Source organism: Panonychus citri, unplaced genomic scaffold (genome assembly GCF_014898815.1).
Source record: "Panonychus citri isolate SS breed McGregor unplaced genomic scaffold, ASM1489881v1 Contig00045, whole genome shotgun sequence".
Lineage (NCBI taxonomy): Eukaryota > Metazoa > Arthropoda > Arachnida > Trombidiformes > Tetranychidae > Panonychus > Panonychus citri.
Window position 1 is genome coordinate 623,806 of NW_026515450.1, and position 24,858 is coordinate 648,663.

Genomic DNA, 24,858 nt, shown 5'->3' on the forward strand with positions numbered 1-24,858 from the left:
CATATTAAAAAAAATTCATATAAAACTTGAACATAAATTGTTGAATTGTAAACTCTGTTCATCATTTACCGATGATCAGAGTATTTTTTCTCATATTACTACAAAATTAATTATTTGTAAAGCCCATTGTAACGAATTCTCTGATGTGAGACTTTGGGCTTTAAAATGTAACCATTTAAAACTTATTATGAACAAGTGTAAACTCCATTCAGCTTATCTCAAGATGATGAGACAAAAAGCTGAAAATCAATTAATGATTTTTAATAAAATTATGCTTTAATCAATTTTTTTTCTCTTTTATCAATTATTTTAGATGAACCGAAATATCACACCTGCAATTGAAAACTGGGGTTCTAAGATGACTGGCTGTCTTAGAACCTATTCAATTATGAAACAAGAATTGAATAGAATGATGTCCTGTATAGACTTGAACGAGAGGTGGTTTGATGCTGTCAAAGATGGATTTTTTCGGTTCAAAGACGCTGACTACTTGCAGTGTTTTTGTTGTGGTCTTCAAATCGCGTTCGAATTTCTGGACGAAGATGTTGTCGCTCTTCACGCTAGCTTCAGTCCTTCTTGTAGCTTTGTCCTCAAGAAAGAACCAAACTTAATGCACAGGATCGAAGGCGATTTACATCGATACAGTGATGCTGTGCAGGTCCAAGAGATAGATGATGAAACGTCTATATCTCTACCGATATCTTCTCTTGTCCGTTCAACAGATGGACAAATACTTCAAGTTTTCTCTGAGACAAAAATTCTCAATCCAGAGAAAGTTTTCCAGCTTTATCAACTAAGGATAAATCGCCATTGGTCATTCGCTGGATCCAGATTGACTCCAAGACAGAGGGATTGGTTCGTCGAGAGCGGATTCTTTTGGACCGGTTCAAATAGGATAGTCCAGTGTGCTTTCTGTCGGTTGGCTATTGATGGTAAGCTGAGTAAACTCCCAGGGGAGGTTCATAACCATTTTTCTCCAGATTGTCCATACGCAAACAAGGATAGTTACGAGGCCGAGAGACACCTTTGTTGTGTTTGTCTTTTCAAGACAACACAAGTTTTATATTCACCATGTAATCATTTAGCTGTCTGTTGTAGCTGTGACAGCACTTTGAAACGACTTGGGCAAGAAAGTTGTCCAATATGTCGTCGAAATGTCCAATGTCGGATCAAAGTGATCAGACCTTAATTTTGTATAAAACTTTTTTTGATATAACTTCTTAACTAAATAAAAATTTTTCAACAATCAAACTTTGTGTTTACTAACTCAATAACTCCAATGAAGACTACGGAAAGTTGGTATTGTTTTCGCTTATGTTGATAATGTTTTCTCTTGGGATAAAGCAATCTTATCAACATTCAAGTTAAACAAAGAAAATTATATTAGATTAGCATCCAAAGGAATTTCTGTTCAAGGAGGAGTAATTGATCCTGATTACACAGATCAAGGTTATACAATCATAGGGATTAAGAGATAAAAAGAGGGATGAAAATAGCTCAGTGCTGAAAAATTCATTCCCCTCATCGTGAATGAGGTGGAAGCTCAAGTGGAACTAATAAAGGAGAAAGTGGGCTGGGCTCTTCTGGACTTTAAGAGTATAAAAGGAGTACTTTGAAGCATAATTTTCATTCAATACTTGATCATCAAACCATCAACTTGATAAAAATGACTTCAAATATTCCTGACTCTCCTGCTTCTCCTGAAACTCCTACTCAACGAGTTCTCCCATGGAGATCACGACAGAGTACATCGTCAACAAGCTTTGAAGACCGTTTCCAACAACTGTTTTGTGTTGAGATATCTCCAAAGCTTTGGTTGACTGTGCAACGAGCCAAATCATCAAATGGACAAACTTATGTTGATATTCGTCGGCGTATGGAGCGAGTCATCAATGGTGTCAAGACTCAAATACCTACAAAGCTTGGATTGTTTCTTCGATATAATGAATTTGAGTCGTTGAAAGAAAAGTTGAACAACACAAATGAAGGCAATCGTGAATTTGAGCTGAATCTAAATGGTGGACGAGAGATATCATGTAATGGACAGCATATTGGAGCAGTTGAAATTCGATTGAAGGCTGGAGCAAAGGAAACGTGTATCCGTCTCGAAAAAGATGAAATCATCAAGGTTGCTACTCATTCAATCCCTGATCAGGTTTTTGCCGCAATGCAAGAGATTATTTGGGAATGAATCTATAAACATGTAACCCAACATTTCTGAATTTTGATTATGTATCCTTTGTTATGGTTCAGCGAACCAAGGGAACAAATCAGCACTAAGAGTTACTAACTCTTGAAATTATACACGAGTTTAAATTAAACTTGTTACTTAAATTACTAAACACATTTAAATTACTGAGGTTAAATTGGCTAAGTGTTATCAACACGTTTGAATATCTTATTCACACATTATTGTAAACTATTCAAAGGTTTAATTACAGTTGTTAAGAGTTTAAAGAAGAGCATAAATATGACTTAGCTGATTGTTGCTAACAATCAGCTTTTATACAAAAGTGATCAAAATGGTTGACGGAAAAGGAAGTTAAACAAAGTGAAAGGAATTTATAAAAGAAAACAGTAAACAACAATTAAAAGCTAAAGAGTCTCAAGAGATTGGTCATCGACCAATCATAATCTATTTGATTATAAGGGAAATGAATAAGAGGGGAAAAGTAATGAAGCTTTGTTGTCAAGGAGATAAGGGTGATGATGTTGGTAACATCATCAGCGGTCAGTTTGTCCCGGTGGGACATGATAAATCATAACATTTCCCCGCACTCAAAATCTGAGTTCGTCCTCGAACTTAAAGTTGTGGTCCTAATCCTAATATTTGAATTCGAAGGGCTCTTCCAAGTCCAACACGACGAGATCCTAGGGAAACAGTGAAGAAAGGACGGAGTCCTAATGAATGTTGACGTAAGCGCAATTCAGGTTGAATTGGAATGTGTCGTATAATCAAAAGTTGTCCAGGGTCCATTTCAGCTTCTTGTCGAATCCTGTCAATGAATTCTTGACCTGTCATTTCCAATGACAAATTGTTGATCTCAATCTGTCTTCCATCGATGTTGATTGTCGCCGACAATGTATGGTGTTCGACGGAACAACGCAAATGATTAGAGATTGCTTGAAGTCCATTATTAGTCCCTCTAGCATTTTCCTCTAGTTGTCTAATTCGATCTCTCTGTTCTTGTACTTGAATTTCTAAGTTTCGAGAGTTTTCACGCGCTTCGGTTAGTAACCGCTCCAATTCTTTGATTCTTGTTTCAGCTAAATTTAGATCTGAATCTTCTGAAGTTTGAGTTTCAACAGATCTTTTAGATGATTCACAAGGTTGAGTGTTTCTGATGGTATCGAAAGCACTAGGATAATCTTCGGGGTTTCTAACCCCACTGTCACGGTGTTGACATGAAAATTCATGTTCCACAATGTGTCTCAGCGAGACCACAGAAAAACATTGGATGAATTTACACATTAGTTCTAGAGAATTATATTCTCTTCTCCTTTCCAATGGAACTGTGATAATTGTACCGAAATTTTCAGGGTTAGAACAACGATAAGGGCATGAATAACCAGGATTTGAGATCAAGCGTCTCAAACAATTCAGACAAAAATTTAGGTGACAGATTGTTCCGGATGGTCTTTGGCGATGAGTTGATGGATCTCTTGGAATAGTATAACAAATAATACACTTTAAGCGATCGGCTTCTTCTTGGTTGGAAAACCTTTCCAAATCATAACCAGTAATATTCAATGGTTCAGGTTCATCAAATTCTGGTAATTGTTGAGCATCGATTAATGCTTGGATTGGATCGGCTATAACAGCCACAGGGGGTTGGTAACCCCAATCAAATTCACCCCAATTCCGACGATTCGCCATGAATCTTGGAACTCAATAACTTATTAACACAAAATCAAAAGGTTAGTTAAACAAAATTGATTCCCACAAAGAAAAATTAACAAAACACAAAAGAAGTAACTTGAGTGAAGAACGAAAAGAAATTAAACTCTTAATCAAAGTAATGGGTTGGTAACCCTTGGTCAAGAAACGATGGTAACGCTTAATTAATTAGCATAGAAACGCTTTTGACCGCCGAATCCGAATTATTAAAAATGTCATCAAATAATTCATCAAATGGCTCTGGGTCACTAGGTGGCACAAAATTTGATCTCTCATGATAAATTCTGAGATTTTCAACATGAATTAGATGGGAAATCGGAGGACCTTTTAGAGTTGTGATTTCGTAGATCAGATTATTTAACTGTTTTATAACTCGATAGGGACCTTTAAATTTATCACGAAACTTTTTGTTTGTTCCCTTTTTATGAGCTTTGGGTATTTTCCATAGGACAAGGTCGCCGACCTTAAACTGAATATCAACTCGATTTCGGTTGAAATATTTAGTTGATTTTTCTTGATTCTGTTGAATCGTTTCTCTTGCATCTTCCCAAATATTTTCTATGAAAATTGATTGAATATTCTTGAGTTGTACTCCATGAGGTAGACCAAGGTGATTTTCGATTGGCAATCGAGGTTCACATCCATGAATGAAGAAATAAGGTGAAACATTAGTTGATACATGAGGTGTTGAGTTGTATGCGAATAGTAATTGTTTCAAGTGCTCATCCCATTCTTTAACTTTATCAGCATAAATATTTAAATTGATTCCAATGAAGGAATTGAACCTTTCAGTTTGTCCATTTGTCCTTGGGTGATAAGCTGTGGTTAGCTTATGTTTGATGTTGAATTCTTTCAGGAAATTTTCGAATTCTTCTGAAACCAAATTAGTTCCACGATCAGTTAATATTGATTCAGGACAACCAAACCGAAGAATCCAATTCTCGTATAGAACTTTTATGATGTTCGATGATGAAGAAATAGCGATTGGTTCAGCAACAGCGAATTTAGAAAGTTGATCATTGATTACCACTAAGTAACGGTTACCAACCGTTGAAACTGGTAGTTCAGTCAAGTCGAGACTTATTTGTTGAAAAATATTAGATGCAACTTCTAATGGTAACAAATTTCCTTGAGGTGCTGAATTAGAAGATTTCTTAAGTTGACATGAGTGGCACGATTGACAATATCTTTTGATATCTTTATACATTCCAGGCCAATAGAACCTTAATTGAATCTTGGCGATGGTTTTCTTTTGGCCAAAGTGACCTCCTGATATTTCATTATCATGAAGTTCTGAGATTATTTTTAAACGTAAGGCTCTTGGTAAGACAATCACTGGTTTATTTGGATTGTTAATCCGAAACAAAATCCCATCAAGTAGTGAAAACTTGTTTTCCAATCTTTTCCTTATTCTCTTCGATAAAGTTGTATCATCTAAAAGCCTTTTAACTTTATCACAGAAAGGATCTAATTGTTGTAAACTTTTGAGGTTAGTAACCTCAATTTCATCGGCCACTTGATTAACACAAAGATAATCGTCTTCGTCTAATTTATCACAATTGTCGATTGCAAAGCGAGATAAACAATCGGCATCCAAATGTTTGCTTCCATTTTTATATTTTATCTCGAAATCAAATTGATTCAATTTGATTGACCATCTTGCTAAGCGACTTGAAGGTTCACGAATTGTTTTCAACCAACATAGACCACAGTGGTCGGTGACCACTACAAACTTTCGACCAGTTAAATAGTATTTTAAATGGTGAATCGCCCATACAATAGCCAAGCATTCTTTTTCGGTGATTCCATAATTTAACTCTGCTGGTTGTAAAGTTCGAGAAACATAACAAATTGGTTTCATATCTCCATTTTCTTGTCTTTGTAATAAAACGGCACCAATACCTTTATCACAAGCGTCAGTTCTTAGTTCAAGATCACCACCATTATCATTGAATTGAGCTAAGACTGGATGGCTTATTAAAGCGTTTTTGAGGATTTCAAATGCTTCTTGGCAAGAGGCAGTCCATTCAAAAGCACAATCCTTTTTAAGCAAGTTATTTAAAGGAAAAGCAATTTTGCTAAAATTGCTGATAAACTTTCGGTAATGTGAGCATAAACCTAGAAACGATCTTACATGTTTAACTGAACTTGGTACAGGAAATTTAGCTACGGTTTCTAGATTTCGTTCACAAGGTTTTATACCATTTTGTCCGATTGAAAATCCAAGATAATCAACTTGATTCACAGAGAAGACACATTTATGTTTTCTCAACTTAACTCCATGTTCTTTAAGTCTTGCCAAGACTTTTTCCAATCTTTCATCGTGTTGCTGTTGAGTTTTTCCAAATATAAGAATATCATCGAAATAAACGAAACAATCAACATAATTCAATCCTGCCAGGATTCGATTCATTTCTCTAGCACATGTAGCTGGACCATTTTTCAATCCAAAAGGCATTCTTGTAAATTCATAATGACCTTGTGGGATAGTAAAAGCAGTTTTTCCTTGATCTTCAGGAGCTATTGGTATATGCCAGAAACAAGCAGCAACATCTAAACACGAGAAGAAATTACATCCTTCAACTAGATCCAATGCATCATCGATTCGAGGAATCGGATATCGATCGTCTTCAGTGATAGAATTCAATTTTCTATAGTCCACACAAAATCGGGTGTTTCCATCTTTCTTGGGTATTAAAATACATGGACTAGACCAGGGACTAATTGAATCGATTATAATTCCAAATTCTTTCATTTCATTGATAAGTTTATCAAATCTTTCTCTTTCAGGCTTGGTAAGCCTGTAGGCACGACCATAAACGGGAGGATGATCACCAGTTGGTATTCGGTGAACTGCATTTTCTATGAGGCCAACATCAGATTGATTTTTAGAAAACACGTCATCATATTTTTCTAAGATATTGTTAACAGTAGTAGATTTTTCGGCCTCTTCGGTAATCTCATTGATACTTTGGTCATTGATTTGAAAACTTGATAAGTTTTTAATGTTGGGTTGATTATTAATTTCACTTGTAATTGAATCATTATCTGACCTTTCGTTATCAAAATATGATTCACTGATTAAGCTTGGTAAGCTTTGTGAAGTAACTTCATCTTGAGTCACTTCTTGTTCTAGTGTAGCGACTTGGGTAATTTCTGGTGTCCAAATTTTTACATCTACGATTTCTCCTCTGTATTTCATTGTAATAGTATTATTTCCATAATTAATTATCACTCCAAATTTCCAAAAGAAATCAGATCCAAGTAGAACAGGGGCAGTAGATTTTTCGAAGACACAGAATTGAACTGGGAACAATGTATCATTGAATTTGATACAACATTCAACCATTCCCAATGGAGTAATTGAAGTTCCATCGGCTAATTTAACGTTGGTTGACAACCAAGGTAGCATAGGAAGATTCAATTTAATGGTTGTTTCTCTTGACATTACAGAAGTTGCAGCGCCAGAATCAATTAGAATTCTTCCAGGTCTATCATAGATTTTTCCAATGATAACGGGACATCTAGCGAGACCAGAGATAGAGCTGACTGAGTCGCACTGAGTTAGCAACTCATCGATGTATAATTTAGCTTCAAGAAAATCGGGTGAGAAATGTATACCAGGTATTTCAGAAAGCAAAGAAATTTGCTCTTCAGTAGAAGTATCAAAAGTAATTTGATTCACTTGACCTTCCCTAAGGCGTTTGTAATTATTTAGATTTACACGAATTGTCTCGATATTTCTCATCTTTTTACAATTCTTTAAATAATGTCCTTTATCACCACAGTTGAAACAGTTAGCACCTTCAGTATTCAAAGGTTTAAGTTGAATAGTAGAGTTGGTAACTCTAGGTGGCTTTATAACTGTGATTTCTTTGTCGTCACTGTGATCTTGAATCTCTTTGAATAACTTACGAATTCGATTCAATGATCTTTCTTGCTGAATAGCAGCACAAGCAGCATGTTTGGCTTCTGGTAGAAGATTTTTCAAAACAAATTTAATGATTTCATCTTCACTTATGAATTGATCATAATCTCGACACATATAAACCATCTCGTTGAGGTAATCAATTAATTTTTCATTTGGCTTTTGTTTTCGATTTTCGATTTTATCCCATAATTTGTCTCTTTCACCTTCTCTCAGATACTCCAAAATGAAGGTCTCTCTGAAATGAGTCCAAGTAGCGATTTGACCTTTGAGTTCAGGTAAATATGTACCTTGATACCAGTATCGAGCTTTACCAATTAAAGCTTGATAAACACAACGGATTCTTTCAGAATCTTGCCAGAAATTCGAGGCTGAGATAAACTCGTAATCACGTAACCATGCCCATGCTTTGGTAGCTTCTCCATCAAAAGTGGGAATAGTAAATGGCTTTAGTAAAGCTTTTTGACCTTCAGAAATTGTTGGTAACAATTCAGTAAAGGAACGACTTTGTCTTTGAGTTGAGTTTGGTAAACTCAAATTGGGTGTTTTATATTGTTGACTAGAGTTCACTGATTGAACAGGAGTTGAGGAATTAATAACAATATTAGGTGTAGGTTGTTGAGTTACATTCATTGCTGTATGGTAGGAACTTCCTTCTATGGTTTGATTTGGAGAGATTTTGTTATGAGGAATATTTAAACTTTGATCTTTAAACAACTTGTCGATAATTAATTCAGGTAGATTAGCAATTGTGTGATCAAGTGTTGACAACACTTCCGTTACCGCATTAAACCGTTCATTCATTTGTGTTTTAATACAATCTAAATCCGAAGTTAAAGCCCAAACTTGTTCTTCGAGAGATAAACCAGCAAATCTTAATGGTTCTCTTAGGTTGACTCTACCAGAGTCTTCAGTCATTTCTAAATCGATGAATTTGTTATTGTTGTCCATTACTTACAATACCACGAAAATTAGGTTGACGTTCCTAGGACCCACGTTATCCCTAGACTTCAACTTTACTTTTCCTAAGGGCGAATTTACGTTCCTAGGACCCGCGTTAACCCTAGACTTAAACCACCAATTCAATTAACCTTTCTGTCCAACGGACCTGGGACCTTTGTTACCCCAGACAATGGAGAAACACAGGGGACAAATGAAACTATAGTGGGTACTATACACACCCCACCAACAAAATGGCTCGACCGCGAGCTGCGAGAAAGACGAGGAATCTCCACCAAATGTTATGGTTCAGCGAACCAAGGGAACAAATCAGCACTAAGAGTTACTAACTCTTGAAATTATACACGAGTTTAAATTAAACTTGTTACTTAAATTACTAAACACATTTAAATTACTGAGGTTAAATTGGCTAAGTGTTATCAACACGTTTGAATATCTTATTCACACATTATTGTAAACTATTCAAAGGTTTAATTACAGTTGTTAAGAGTTTAAAGAAGAGCATAAATATGACTTAGCTGATTGTTGCTAACAATCAGCTTTTATACAAAAGTGATCAAAATGGTTGACGGAAAAGGAAGTTAAACAAAGTGAAAGGAATTTATAAAAGAAAACAGTAAACAACAATTAAAAGCTAAAGAGTCTCAAGAGATTGGTCATCGACCAATCATAATCTATTTGATTATAAGGGAAATGAATAAGAGGGGAAAAGTAATGAAGCTTTGTTGTCAAGGAGATAAGGGTGATGATGTTGGTAACATCATCAGCGGTCAGTTTGTCCCGGTGGGACATGATAAATCATAACACCTTACTAACATTTGAATCTATAAACTGTAACCCTACAATCATATTTACTCTGATAAATAAAAAGTGAGCTCACTCAAATTTCTCTTTTCTATTATTTATTTTACGTCGAGACATCAATCATCGTGCATCTAAAGTTGATAGTATGAGCAGTGTACCTATGGCTACCAAGGTTCATTTTACGGTAGATTTCAAGACCTCACTCAAGCTACGAGGCGAGTTGGACTCTGATGAAAATCTTTATCATTTAATGGACAATATATGGACTGGTTTTAGGAGACTCAAGATTCCTTTCGCAATTAACCACCATGATATGGACAAGATTGTTTTGATTATCAACTATCAAGATTATTATTGTAATGAAAAAGAAATTGTTCAATTTATGGCCAATATTTTCTGTTTAAAGACCGAAATGATCTAATAAAACTTACATAAATATATTTATTATCAATTTATTTCTCGTGTAATCATGATGTTGTTGAGTGTTGTTTCTATAATGTTACTAGTCTTGACTTTATTAATATTGAGAATTATACTAGTAGATTTTTACAAGACTAAAGACTTGAAACTAGCCTAGAGCATGCGCACAAGCAAACATGATAATTTCCAATATAAGCAACTGCTTTTGTCAGTTTAGTTATAGTCATGTTTGAGTGCAGTGAATGTGGAGTTTCATTCAAGAAATTCAAGTCTCTATTTATTCATAAAGAACAGTGTAGTTTATTGAAATGTGCAAAATGTAAGACAAGGTTTAAAGATAAAGAAATGTTCATTGAACATGTTATCAAATGTAAAACAGTGGTATCTTCCCTTGGTGACGTAGCTACCTTTCGATTACATAAATCAGCTTATAAAGGTGTCCTTGAAATTTATGTTAAACTTGGTTCATGGTCATCTCTAGAGAACCTGTTTACAGCTGAAAGGCAAAACATAATTAATCTCATCAGCCATGTGATTGGAAAAATTGGATCAATTAAAACTCAACTTTGTGTTCTAATCAAGTTTATTAAACAAAAACCAGATGGCGATACGGATTCTACTGAAATTTATAAAATTTCTCAGAGTGAACCTTTAACTCATTCTTCACAAATTGAAAAAATGATCACTAAATGGATAGAAAACCTTGAATTGGTGGTTGATCAGTTCACACAACGTGGAAGTGGATGGGTACTTCAGACAGTCAAGATGTTGGAAATTAGAGGTAAGCTAAAAGAAAATAGTGGTGGTTGTTCAAGTGTTAAATTACCACTAAACTTGATCCGTAAAAGGAGCTTGGTATCGCCAGTTTGTAAGTCTCATTGCTTCAAGTGGGCCGTTCTCATAGCTCTTCATCCTCAGGCAACACATAGACAAAGAGTCTCTAAATATAAAAAATTTGAAAATGGTACAAGTTTAGAGATATTGATCCAATTACACCTTCTCTCAAATCAATCGTTTTGAGAAGCGGAACAATGTTTCTATCAATGTATACACTGACTTTGTGTAAGAAACCCAAAGTTGTTCCTTTGAAAATCAACAAAGATAGAAAGACAAGTCACATTAACCTGTTTCTCTTCAATGATCATTACTTTCACATCACTAACTTTAACGGATTCATGATGAACAACAAGTCATGGGAAAGATTCTTTTGTTATTCTTGTCTTTCTGGCTTCAGAGATCAGTCCTCACTAACCAGGCATGAAAGCTTTTGTGGTGACAATTCAGCTCAAAGAACCATTCTTCCAGGTACAGAAAATGTTCCAAAAACATGTGAGTTTACTCGTGCGGAAAAGTCAATTTCTTATCCATATGTTATTTACGCTGACTTTGAAGCCTTGGTGATAAAGAGTGAAAATGCATTAGGTGCCAGCACATTTGAATACCAAAAGCATGAAGCTTGTTCATTTGGCTGGGTTGTTGTTGATTGGACAGGTAAAATTCTGTTCAATAAATTCTATCGAGGTGATGACGCAGCAGAGAATTTCATCAGAAGCCTTTACAATGTACAAGCGTCCATCAACCTTGATCTAATGAGGAGAATAAAGCCACCAATTCTAACATCAGAAGAAAGAATCATTTATGAACTTGCTGACATTTGTCATGTTTGTTTACAGCCACTTTTCCAAGACAAAGTTTTAGATCATTGTCATCTAACTGGTAAGCTCCGTGGAGCAGCTCATAATCTGTGTAATCTGAAACTTAGATTACCAAATCGAATACCAGTCATCTTTCATAACTTGAAAGGCTATGATGCTCATTTAATTATGAAAGGAATCAAGTCAAATCAAGTGAAAAAGATTTCTGTAATCCCACAGAATAGTGAAAAGTATATTGCCTTTTTCATGGATGATTTCATTTTTCTAGATAGTCTCGCTTTTCTTCTATCCAGCCTTGATACATTAGCAAACAATTTACCAGATGAAGATAAAACGAAATATTTATCACAAATGTTCAATAGCTCGGATATACCTCTACTTTTATCAAAAGGGTGTTTACCTTATGAGTATATGGACTCTTGGAGTAAATTTGATGATGTCAATTTACCTTCAATTGATAAATTTTATTCACATCTATGTCGAAAAACAATAGATGAATCAACATATTCAAATTTACAAAGGATATGGAATCATTTCAATTGTCAAAACCTTGGCAATTTTCATGACATTTACTTGAAAGTTGATGTCTTACTTTTAGCGGCAATATTTGAAAACTTTAGATTCACAAGTTTGAAACAATTTGGCCTCGATCCTTGTCATTATTTCTCTACACCAGGTCTCACTTGGGACGCTGCTCTCAAAGCAACAAAAACCAAACTTGATTTATTAACAGACATTGACATGATCCTTATGATTGAGAATGGGATTCGAGGAGGAATTTCTTGTGCAATGACAAGACATGTTGTTGCCAACAATCCTCTCTCTGAGAATTATGATTGTAATAAACCCAACTCATACATCACTTTTCTGGATGTGAATAACCTTTATGGTTATGCTTTGAGTGATGATTTACCGATGAGTAACTTTGAATGGGTCCCTTCTGAATCTTTCGATCAAGTAATTGAATCAATAATGACTGGACAAGACTCAGATACAGGATACATTTGTCAAGTTGATTTAATTTACCCCCAGCATTTACACGATCAACATAATGATTATCCCATGGCTCCTGAGAAATTAACAGTTGATGATGAATGGTTAAGTGATTATCAAAAGAGAATCATATCTGATCTTGAAAGTGTTGGTCTTAAACGATGTAAAACTGAGAAACTAATTCCTAATCTAAGAGATAAGAAAAACTATGTGGTACACGAAAGAAACTTGAGATTTTGGTTATCAAAGGGACTAATCTTGGATAAAATTCATCGTATTCTCAAGTTCAAGCAATCCAAATGGTTGAAACCTTATATTTCAATGTGCACCCTCAATCGCCAGAGAGCTACCAATTCATTTGAAAAAGACTTTTGAAAGTTGATGGTCAATTCATTATATGGAAAGAGCATTGAAGATAAGCGGAAACATTCCAAAGTTAAAGTAGTGACAAACGGTCAACAAGCAATGAAACAGATTAGAAAGCCAATGTTTGAACACTTTTACATTCTGGATAATGATTTGGCAATAATAAAATTACGTAAATTTGAGGTTAAACTGGATAAGCCAATTTACCTTGGATTCACAGTACTAGAACTATCAAAGCTTCGGATGTATGAACTACATTACGATCACTTTCAACCTCTTTATGGAGATAACCTAAATCTTGTTTACACTGACACTGACAGCTTCATTTATCATATTGAAACTGAAGATATTTATAATGATTTAAAATCAATGTCAGCAATTATGGACTTTTCGGATTACCCTGAAAATCATTTCCTCTATGATGTTTCAAACAAAAAGAAACTTGGGCTACTAAAGGACGAGATGAATGGTCAAGTTATTGATGAAGTTGTCGCCATCAAATCAAAGCTTTATGGAATTAAATATGGTTCAAAGATAAAAAAGACCGCTAAAGGAACTCAAAAGGCAACCGTTCGTGATGAGATATTGATAGAAGACTACAAGACCTGTCTCTACGATAGTGTGTTATTCAGACATGATAATTACAGATTACAATCTAAACATCATCAGATTTCAAGTATAAAAACAAATAAAATATCTTTATCTCCATTGGATGACAAGAGATATATACGCGAGGATGGGGTATCAACATATGCATTTGGACATTATAAAATTGTTTAATAAAATTTATTTAATATGTAATCATTAACTTGTGTTTTACATTTAATTAACGGAAAATTTAAGTTATTGAAATGAGATTCGAGAAAAAGAATACAATAATAACCACATTTGATTGACAAATCTCCTTGGAATATGTTTTGATTATAAGAAAAAGAATTATTTTTACAGTTTCTTTCCAAGAAACAAGTTATAGCATCAGGTGGTGCAGTTCCGAATGAGTCAAAATATTCACCGCGTCCATATTCTGATACAAACAGAGCAGTCCAATGAGAGCCTGGTTTCCAACTAGGATCTAGATTAATTACTATACCAAACGGCTTTTCAAAAAGTTCAAATGGTAATTTATCAATTGCGAAAACACCTTTGAACTCTGAGAATCTCTTGAGATGGCTATCAATATCAATTGTTGATAAAGCCATCAATAATCTGTTGTTATAGCTCTATTTGAATTTATTTGAATCACACTATCATATATTCCAAATACAATCATGTGTAATCCCTCAGTCAAAGCTTCGGTAAATTGTATATCAATTCGAGCACTCCCCCTTTTAATCATTGAGAGAGCTCCAGAGTCTGTTGCCAATGTACCATCATCTGTAAGATCAAACACAAACAATGGGTACTTGTCAGCATAATCAGAGTACTTGATATTAATTTTAGGCACTCCAAACTCTTGATTCATAGCTCTGAACATGTTGTAATACTCTCTCATATAAATCTTGTTTTTGAAATCAGGTTTGAATGCTGAACTTGGAATCTTGACACCATTAACAACCAATGACATTTCCTTCATGTCTTTATGTTTAAATGAAAATGCATTGGTCGTAATGTCACCATTAAATGCCTTATCAGTTACAAATCCAATTATTACTTTTCGTGGTAACTGTCCATTGTAAACATTATCGATACTACTGGCAGCAAATCCGTTCACAAGGTGATAAGATTTAACTTCATTTCGTTGAAAGTAATACTTGGCCATTGATTTAGCTAGATTTTGTTCAATAGTCATCTGAACAGGCATGAATAACTTTACTCGCCTAATGAATAATGACATTTGTTCAAACTTTAATGAAATTGATCCCGACTTTGAACATGTTAAGCCAAAAGTTGCAGGTGCCAGTTTGAACCGTAAAACAATAGGTACTCCATCAATCAAAAACTTTTCTTGTTGAAACATTGGTGCGTGAATTGGTAGAATGAAATCAAATGAATCTTTAATTCGATTGATTCTTTTATCTTCATCATCAATCAATTGACAAGCATCAACAGGTGATTTATACTTGAAAAACAAATCTTCGATAAATGATTGGTAATGAAACAAACTATTACCTGTCGTTACATTCACATTTCCGAGATAAACATCAAGTTCTTCGAATAATGATACAGCATAGTTATTCACGGGTGTAATTGTATCTGTAGCTAGTATTGGATCTTTGTACTCAATTTTGATTTTTCCATGTAAGTAAGAAGCTGATAGATCCGTATAATGTTCAGACGAAGGTACAACAAATTCAAAAACTTTCGCTTCATCAAGGGATCCTACAGGTCGATATTCAACATCATACATTGATTCAACAACAGTTTGTGTAGGTGGTAATTTGAATAAATCAAGCTCAGCAATAGTGGCTGGTGATGATTCATTGTGTATAAATTCCATTATTTCTTGTTGAAAATGTCACGAGTTGTTCTCTTTGATTTTCTTTTTGTCTTGTTGACTGGTCTCTTTTTACCTGTTGTTTTCTTTTTAATTGTTTTCCTTTTATATAACCTTTTTCTTCCTTTACCTTTTTGGATACTCTCAACCTTCTGTTGAAGTTTAGTTAGACCCTTTGATGCTAAATTAGTTACACCAGTTTTGAGTGCTTGTTGAATTTTTGGATCTTGAGCAACTTTTTTACCTAATTGTAATCCCTTATCTAAAGCTTCCTGTCCAAGATATTTAATTAGTGGCATAGCAAGTCTTGATATAAAACTTCCAAATCCGTACCCTCGTTGGTAACGTGGTGCTCTAACAACTCTAATATCACCAAATCCAGAACCAGTTTGACTTGAGTAATAATGACTAAAGTCACTATCTTTAGGACAATAAGCTTTTCGATGCATATCGATGATAGTTTAGAAAACGCTGTTGGTCTTTATACAACTTTTTTACGAAAGTCTAAACTCAGAAACATTCTTCCATTACCCTCAAAGGCAACCTGATCTCCACTATCATGTGTTGCCAATACACTTATGCTTTCAATATGGTTTTTTCGAATAGGGTAATATATTCTTTGATTAAAAGTACAATACCCAATGTCCTTATAAATTCCACTTGTTAATGGGACAGCTCGAAGTACAGGAGCTTGTGTACCTCCAATCATATGATCACGTATAATATCAGTGTATAAATACATTAAAAAAATTTTATCATTTGCAGCGTCCAAATTGAATTTTAGAGACGGAGGAAGCAACTTTTCCTTATTTACATAAGACCACCAATTATCTTCCAGCTTATCAATTCCCAAGACTTTTTTTACTTTTATGTTAAATATTGGTACATAAATGCAACCGTGTAAATTATTCTGAAGATGGTCTTTATCCATTTTCCGAAGATAATATTTAAAAGGCATCACGTACTTGCCTGCTTCGTTGAAAACTGAACATTGTACTTCGGATAAGCCATCTCCATATGACTCTACGATTCCCATAGAATCAACACCAAAGTAGTGTACACCGATCTGTAATTTATTAGTTCCGATTTTCAACGGATAGTCAGCAGGTGTAGTCTCTTTTATGTACTCGCTTGGTAACTCTTTCATCGTTTCATCGAAACTTTGCTGTAAACTCTGCAAAATTTTTTCAGGAGAATCGTTCAAAAAAAATGGAACTGTTTTCATAGGTGACTCATAAACCCAATCATTAGTTATAGAAAAATTTTTTGTATTTCCGGTGTATGCATAAAAACGTTTCACTTTTAGTATATATTTAATCTCAGCTTCCCCAACAAATTTAAGTGGAAAATATACTTCTGTTAAAGCTGCTTCCCAATCCCCATTCAACTCAAGAGGAGGATCAATTCGGTTTTGAAAAGCTGAAATTGTGTTTTCAGGGTAAAAATTCATTGATCCATTTGAAACTAGATCAATTGTGAATGAGTCTCTATCCATCCTTACTCGTCTTACTTTCGTCCCAGATCCAGGTATCAAACTTTTTTGGCCATCCTTCCCATCGTATCAAGTGCTTATATAATCTTTTCCTTCGATCATAAACACGATCAAGTACTTTGGCCACTCTATACTCTGAATTAGGGTCGTATTTAACCTTTTGGACTTCTTCCGGATAGAAAATTGATGTAATGTTTTCATCCATCAAGTCTTTCAGCTTGTAAACAGTATGACCAGGTGTCTCTTTAACTCTTGAGACTTTAAACACCTCATCAGTCCATTGTTGACTAGCACTTTTGTCACCAGTCAAAGGGTTTAGAGGAATTTTCACATGATCATCTACTTTAATTGTTCTCTTCTTTTTAGGTCTTGATTTAATTGATTTTTGAATTGTTTGTACAATTTCCTGTTGATTGTCTCTGGTAACCAGTCTTGGACTCGTTTTAATTGTTCTATGAAATGAGTTGTTGTAATTGTCAACAATCTTTTGTAGGTCATCAATGTACCTATTTGATCTCTTGTGATAAATATATCTGTATATTCTAGCTCTTAAAGTTCTTATAAATCTTTCAGCTAGTGCACATTTTATCGAGTTATCGGTTGTTGTGAAATAATGAACCCCAACACTTGAACAAAAGTCTTGAAACCTTTTGTTTTTAAACTCTTTACCTTGATCGGTCTGTAACTTGGCTGGTTTTCTACCATTTTCAAATAATTTCCTAAAAGCACCTATAATTGTTGATGATGTTTTGTCTTTAACAGACTCAACCCAGGCAAATCTACTCAATACATCGATTACTACTAATAGATACCGGTTATTGTCATTGTCTTTAGCCCAATATGACATATCCATCAAGTCGGCTTGCCATTGTTCATCAAGCCTATCAACTAATACAGGTAAACGTAAAAAGTTCTTTTTTCTCGATCGGAAATTTGTATATGTCTCTTGGCCCTGTAACCATTCCTTGACAAAATTTACATCAATAGTTGGATCAACGTTCTTGACAGCATCATGTAGTCGATTAACACCACCAAAACTTCCAGTGTTGTTGATGTCATAATAAACACTCTTTAAAAGTTCTTGACGCTTGTCCATTTTATAAGTGGCAGTGTTTTTTGTTTATTTCTCTTTTTCAATGGTCTCTTTTCAAACTCCTTTATAGCTTCTTTGAACGTCTTTTTATATTCTTCTAAACGTGGAGGCTCAATAGGTTTTTCAACAACTTCTTGTACTTCTTTTATATTGTTTTTAAGTAATTGATACTCTTTTTCTGGAATTAACACCATCTTTGATATTGTGTTCATTACATGTACTTGTTGATCAACTTTTCACCAAAGTATGATAGAGCAGGTAACAGTAGTGCTGGTAAGAAAGCTCCACCTGTTTGATACACAATTTCTTTACGTTTCTTTAAAGGAACCCCTGACTTTCTTGATAAGAGTCTTATCTGAGCCTTAAACTTGCCAATTTTCCTTTGTTGTATTTGATTGATAGGTATATTTCCGTTTAGTGTGTTTTTACTTATATCTGAAATTGCATAGAATATACAAGACTTTGATTTTCTTAATAACTTATTTCTTTCAGTTTTTGATTTTTCATTAGCAAGTCTCTTTAATGTCGGTAGACACTTGATGACTCCTTCAACTGTCATGTTGAATAACGTTAAAACATCAATTTCTTTTATATAAATTATAGTGGATAAACATACATTGGGTCATCATTTTCATTGAAGTTGTTGGCTAATAATCGAAGCTTTTCAGGTGTGTCAGGTTTCAAATCAAAGAACAGGTATGAATAAGGTTTCGATGTAGCATCTTCGAAGATCTGTTGAAGTTTTTTAATCTTTGATGGAAACATTTGACGCGCAATATTTGAAATCATTGATTTGTCTCTCGGATTTTTGAAACACACTACATACTGACTATTTAAACTAATGTTTCTCATCTCTTTACCTTTAACAAAAAAGTTTTGAGTTATAAAAATTACTGATATATTACGATGATGTGAACCACGTGTAAAAAGATTACTTATAAAACTCTGATTAGCTGCTTCAAACATCAAATCATCTATTATTATCCATTCAGGGTCAGCTCCTCCGGCTTGGTTAATCATATCCTCTTGGAGCCCTTCTACAAAAGTAACATTACTCATTGAACTAAATTCTTTTTGATATTCTCCATAAAAGTAGGTTATTTTAACTGGCGGGGGGTCACAAATTTTCTCTGCTAGGTTTATCATATTTCGCACAAAGTATGTCTTACCAGAGCCTGTAGGCCCAGATACATACATTGTGAATGGATGCTTCAAATGAACAGAATACATTTTGTGTTTAATTAATTTCTTTATTCATTTTATATTAAATCATCAAGTTACAATTGATGAGGGAACTGATACATTGGGAGAAGATTTTCTATCTTCAGCTTTATAATTTCTGTAACGAGGGGTCGGCAATAGATAACCAAGTGATGATCCTAAAAGTGCTGTCCAAAGTGGTAAGTTTCCCGTCTTGAATACTATATTGGCGATAGCAGTTACCACCATTGATAATAGAACCAATATTTGTACCGAGAAAAGCACCTTCTTGCACCAAATCCTATATTCTTCCGCTTTGTCCATGATTAACTTTTACTAAGAAAAAATTATCCTTTATATAATTGTTCAAACAGAATGAAGTATTTTTCTATATCGATAATGTCACGAATACCAGTAACAGTAACTCGTCCGGTTCTTTTGAATATGATGAAAATTACCTTTGTGTTATCAACTTTAACATGTACACCTGGAAATAGCTCAGGCTCATATGAATAATAAGGAAATTTATTGAGATGATAATATTTGAAATTCGAATTTAATCTCGAATGTGCGACAATATTTACTACCTTGGCTTCTGTTTTATATAAATTATCTGGATAAAGATCACAAAACTTGTCAATTAGCTCATATGCAGCGGCATAAGTTTTTACTCCTGTAACATTGATCTTACCAGAATTGAATATTAATAAACAACCACCATCAAGCTTCAGTATTCCTCCTGAAAAACGTTTGGGATAATCAACAGATGGACAACATGCTTTCACGATTTGTCGATCCAACTTATTATTCAATTTAAATGATATTACAATATTGTTGATAACAATTTCTTCACAAAGCACCATTTAATCAACTAGTGATAAACGTAGTATTTTCGAATACTAGTTTTACAAATTGGACACGAATCAAGATCAATTGCACAGTCCGTACAAGACACTGTATGTTCACAAGGATGGAAAATACAACCAATTTCCTTTTCTCTACAGATTTTACACTTGTATCTGCCGATATCCACTCGGTAGTTCTGGTTTTGTATTTGTGGTTTAGTTTCTAAAACACAACGTAAAGGAAAATCGCAACCACATTTTACATACATAAAATAGCAGTTTTGCTATGTATACCATGTTCAACGAATGGATCATCATCTGTCTGCCAATTGAAAAGTACACTGTCACAATGGAAGCAAACTACTTTATCTTCGTTACCTTCGTAGAAAAATCCAGCGTCTGTTAACTTTCCAATGTCTATATCCGGCCTTGGCCAATTAACAAATGATTCAAGACGAGTTATAGGGTTTCTGTACTCTGGATGACGTGGTCTTGAACCACCAATACCATTATAATTGTAATGATATCTGTATGGGTATATTCTTGCTATTTGATCATACTCGTCAAACGATTCAACCATGATTAAAAGAAAATTGAAATCGTCAGCTCTATTTATACCTGAGAAAATATGTCGGCTATAAATAGACTGTCTCGTTACAAAGTGACTCATTTTGTGTATCAAAAAGAAAGAGAAAAAGAAAGACAAAAGAAAGAGAAAGAGTAAGAGAGGTGGTTCATACTGTGTATGAGAAAGTAAGAGAAAAAGAAAGAGATGAGAAAGAGAAAAAGAAAGAGAAAGTTGAAAAAAAGTGGCCTCAACTGTGTATTTTAACTACTACTATTTCCATCCTAGAATCATGGGAATATATTATTCAAGGTTTTTCTTTCAAATCTCAGGTGAGAATTGAATTATTCATGGTAACAATTAGCATGAGAAATTAGATTATTATTGTTTACATTGTTAAGTTTCATTCACGATGAAAATTCAAAATTAAGCTAATGTATTTAACGATTCAATTAATTTACTCTGATTGTAAGCTCAGTCATTATGCTACAGATTTGATTGAGATACTTTTGAGAAACAATTTATCCATCAAAGTGGAACACTAATTCAGTGAATGAATCATTACTACATTGTATCTGTAAGAGAAGCAAAAATTAAGCATTATTTAAGTTGCAAATGATAAAAGTTCCTATGGTGGGAATATTATCATTATCATCTGTGGTCTCTTTTTGTTGTATTTTCAACTGGAAAGATGATGATAAATAAGATGAGATATTCACATTGAGATCCTTAAGCAAATATAATATATTGAGTGTGAATAAATATCATCTGAATGTGTTTGTGTATATGAGAAAGTGGCAAAAAAAATATATCATTTCAATGGAAACAGAGAGAGAGAGAGATAGTATCATGGGGAAGGGAGTGAAAAAATCATTCCAATATTTATGAAGATATTATCTTTTTATTTGGTAAAAGATGAGGAAATTTATGATAATAGAAAATAGCATTGAGGGAGTGAGAGAGAGAGATAAATTGTTTTTATTGTGATCCGGTTGCAGTTTTAGCTTGAAGGAAGTGGGGGTTAAGAGATAGAGCAGAAAAGTTCTGATAGCTATTCAGTGAATCCAAGGAATCGATTATTATTATTATTACATTTTCATGGTAGCTTCATTTACGTTTCTTATTCAATATCATGAAAATCTGTTGAATGAATTAGGAGATAAGGTTGATAGAGAAGCAACAAAAAAAAGGGTTTATAAAGATATTCCAATGGTGAATATTGGATTAATATTAACTATCCATTGAAATTGTATCTTGAGATGAAGAGCCAATCACCTGTGGTCATCTTGACCGTTCATATTGAATAGTTTATGTAATTCCCTGTAAATAAAAAGTAATCACTATGATGAAGCAATAATAATAAACTATTATGATAGTGATGGTGATAATTATTATTATCATGGAGTAGGATGTGGGTAAAAAGAGATAAAACTAATTCAATGGCTGAACCCTGGACTCTTGGCTTTGAGTAGTTTAGTTTTTATGAAATGATAATGATAATTATTCCCATGAAAGTTACTCAATAATTGCCACTCACCAATCAAATTTAATCAAGAAATTAGGGTGGAATTTTTTTCTCTCTCATTTATTCCTTGTGAGGAAAATTTCATAATCATCATTGTCATCATTAAACTTGAAGTGAATGTTATATTTTTCTCTGTTGACATTAATATCCAAACAACTTGAAGGAACTGGAAGGATATGGAAGGTGAGAAATTATTATTATCTAAGACACTTCATCAGAATCCATAAACAGCAAACTGATCCTGAGTAAAGTCACATGATACTTCAGAATATTAAGTTTGTTTTTTTCTTCATCATCATGATAATCATCACAATCAACAAACATTTGATGATCAATGTTAAAATTATCTGTTGGGAAAAACGGAAGACAGAATAATAATTTTCATCTTAATCATCAACTCAATGAATAACCATGAAGTTGATAATGATAAAAAGTAACATGATATTAAGATATTAATAATAATAATAATATATTAACAAGATACAGTTGAATCTTGAGCTGGAATAAAAATGAAATTGGTTGACAAAAATGATGATAATCAAATACTAATCATCATCATGATCAGTTAATCAACTTTTTTTTATATATAAATTATTTATTATCAAAATTTCAGGATGATATTAATACATGTGACTATTAATGAATTTCAATCAGATGAGATATCAATCAGAAAGTTTAATCAATGAAATAATATCATAATATATCATCATGAATGTTAGTGAAAAATATATTCATGATCTTAATCATCATGAATTCAACAGATTTCATCTCAGTTCATTTCAGAGGAAAAGATTTGTTTGAAAGGAAAATTTTCAAATCAGAATCTCTCTCTCTCTCTCTCTCTCTCTCTCTCTCTCTTCCAGAAGCTCAGTTCAGTCAACATGAAATAATTTGTTCTGAAAAGTGTAAGAAATTGTGATGATAAATTTTTCCAAGTTCTCTTTACCCTCTCTACTGATTAGATCTGAGATTTGGAAACAAGTTTCACTGCGACTTCCCATGTACATAATATATGGAGGTAATTACCATGGGAATCGAGTGAAAAAAAGCTTTCACATACCCTGAAGGTGACAGAGATGATGTATCATATTGTAATCCAGAAGGAGGTAAAGTGGATGGAGCGGATTAACTGTCGGTTAGAATTGATATATTGTTACCGTTGTTATGGAGTTCGATTCATAAAATTTAATTTTAATTCTTTGCTTTGATACTCTCTCTCTCTCTCTCACTCTCTCTCTCTCTCACTCTTATTTTCAACTGGTCATCTTTATTGTTAATCATCATTGACTTTCAAAAGTATAAGAATTTTTTTCTTCCTTCTTGATGATGAACTTGTTCAGGCTAAACTGTTTTCTTACCCTGGAGATACAATAATATTCAATATTGTCCAGTAATCATCATTTTCTTTAGTCACTGGTCAGTAGTTAACCTTAAGTAATGTAATAATAATGAAAATGTAGTAATAGTGATAAAAATTATTTGTGAATAAGTTTGACGATGATGTTGATGACCCAATGGAACCAGAATTTAACCCAAGGGTCAAGAAAGATGATTGAGTAAACCAAAGTTGATGTTACCTGATTATATTGCTTATTTCATTGTGGTCATCGTTTTGGTCAAATAGTAGAAATAGACTAATGAAAAAGTAAAGGATATACTCACTATTTTCCTACTGAAAGTTTATCCAATTTTGCCATTTATTTACTTGTAACTTTTTTTTCTTCCTAAATTCTGTTATAAGTTTATTAGAAATTATATAAAATGAAATAGTTTGAGAGGGAAAAAAATAAGATTTGAACATTAGCCATGAATGAAATCAGAAATAGTCGCCATTGAATTTGAAACTGTATCTAAATTTCAAAGAAACCTTTGGATTTAATATAATAGATCAAATCAGTGAATACTTTAGGTAACTATGGAACTAGAAGAGTATTCAATCTACAATACTCACTGAACACTACATGTAGAAATAATCAAATGTCAAATTAGAGATGACAGAAGAGTAAGAACATGGTAAGATGATGACAAGAAGATGAAGCCAGAGAGAGAGAGAGAGAGAGAGTCAGGGATAGATTGAAGGTGGAAAATGAAAGAAAAAGATTTCCTGAGTTCTCCCATGTAAAGGAAAAGGTATTCATGGTAAATTATATAACAAAAAGGACAAGACAATCAACTTGGAAAAGAAAATGAGAGAGAAAGAGAGAAGGAGAGATCAGAGGATAAAATGAATTCTGTATAATAGATAATGAATGAGAAAGGAAACGCGTGTCCATGATGATGACAGGTAGTCACATGAATGCAACCATGATAATAGAAGCAGAGAGTGAGTGATACATGATCAATGGACTGAGGAGAGTACAGGGAATGAATAATAACTGAAAACTTTTACTCTGATTGAGTAAAAATAAGTTTGGGGAAAAAAATTTAGTCTGAAAAATTGAAAAAAAAAAGTTATCACCATGATGGTTATCATCATGATCATCCATGCATTTTATATTAAAAACTGTTGATTGTTTTGATGTTCAATATTACATGAGATTTGATGAATGAGCTTTGGAAATATAATAATAATAAAAAACGTAGACAATCAAATGAATTGATGAATGACAATGATGATGATTGAAGATGTAAAATAACTGGAAATGAAATATATTATCTCTATTATTTATTGATGATGATC

The 24,858-nt window shown here is 33.6% G+C and overlaps 3 protein-coding genes across 3 annotated transcripts; 2 read left to right on the forward strand and 1 right to left on the reverse strand.

Moving 5' to 3' along the window:
* The first annotated feature begins 358 nt into the window (after positions 1-358).
* LOC128398093 (uncharacterized) lies at positions 359-1,189 on the forward strand. The gene has a single exon (XM_053358910.1). The coding sequence runs from the start codon at positions 359-361 to the stop codon at positions 1,187-1,189; it is 831 nt and encodes a 276-aa protein (XP_053214885.1).
* An 11,850-nt stretch (positions 1,190-13,039) lies between these two features.
* Positions 13,040-13,804, forward strand: LOC128398094 (uncharacterized). The gene has a single exon (XM_053358911.1). The coding sequence runs from the start codon at positions 13,040-13,042 to the stop codon at positions 13,802-13,804; it is 765 nt and encodes a 254-aa protein (XP_053214886.1).
* A 6,310-nt stretch (positions 13,805-20,114) lies between these two features.
* On the reverse strand, positions 20,115-20,668 carry LOC128398095 (baculoviral IAP repeat-containing protein 7-A-like). Its single transcript, XM_053358912.1, has 2 exons — positions 20,383-20,668; positions 20,115-20,311 (listed from the first exon to the last, which is right to left on the reverse strand). The coding sequence occupies exons 1-2, from the start codon at positions 20,666-20,668 to the stop codon at positions 20,115-20,117; spliced, it is 483 nt and encodes a 160-aa protein (XP_053214887.1).
* Positions 20,669-24,858: the final 4,190 nt, after the last annotated feature.

Coding starts and splice junctions, on each gene's coding strand:
- LOC128398094 (XM_053358911.1), top strand. CDS start 13,040: ATGGTCAATTCATTATATGGAAAGAGCATTGAAGATAAGCGGAAACAT.
- LOC128398093 (XM_053358910.1), top strand. CDS start 359: ATGACTGGCTGTCTTAGAACCTATTCAATTATGAAACAAGAATTGAAT.
- LOC128398095 (XM_053358912.1), bottom strand. CDS start 20,668: ATGGTTGAATCGTTTGACGAGTATGATCAAATAGCAAGAATATACCCA. Junction 20,312..20,382: donor TGATCCATTCGTTGAACATG/GTATACATAGCA, acceptor GTTGTGTTTTAG/AAACTAAACCACAAATACAA.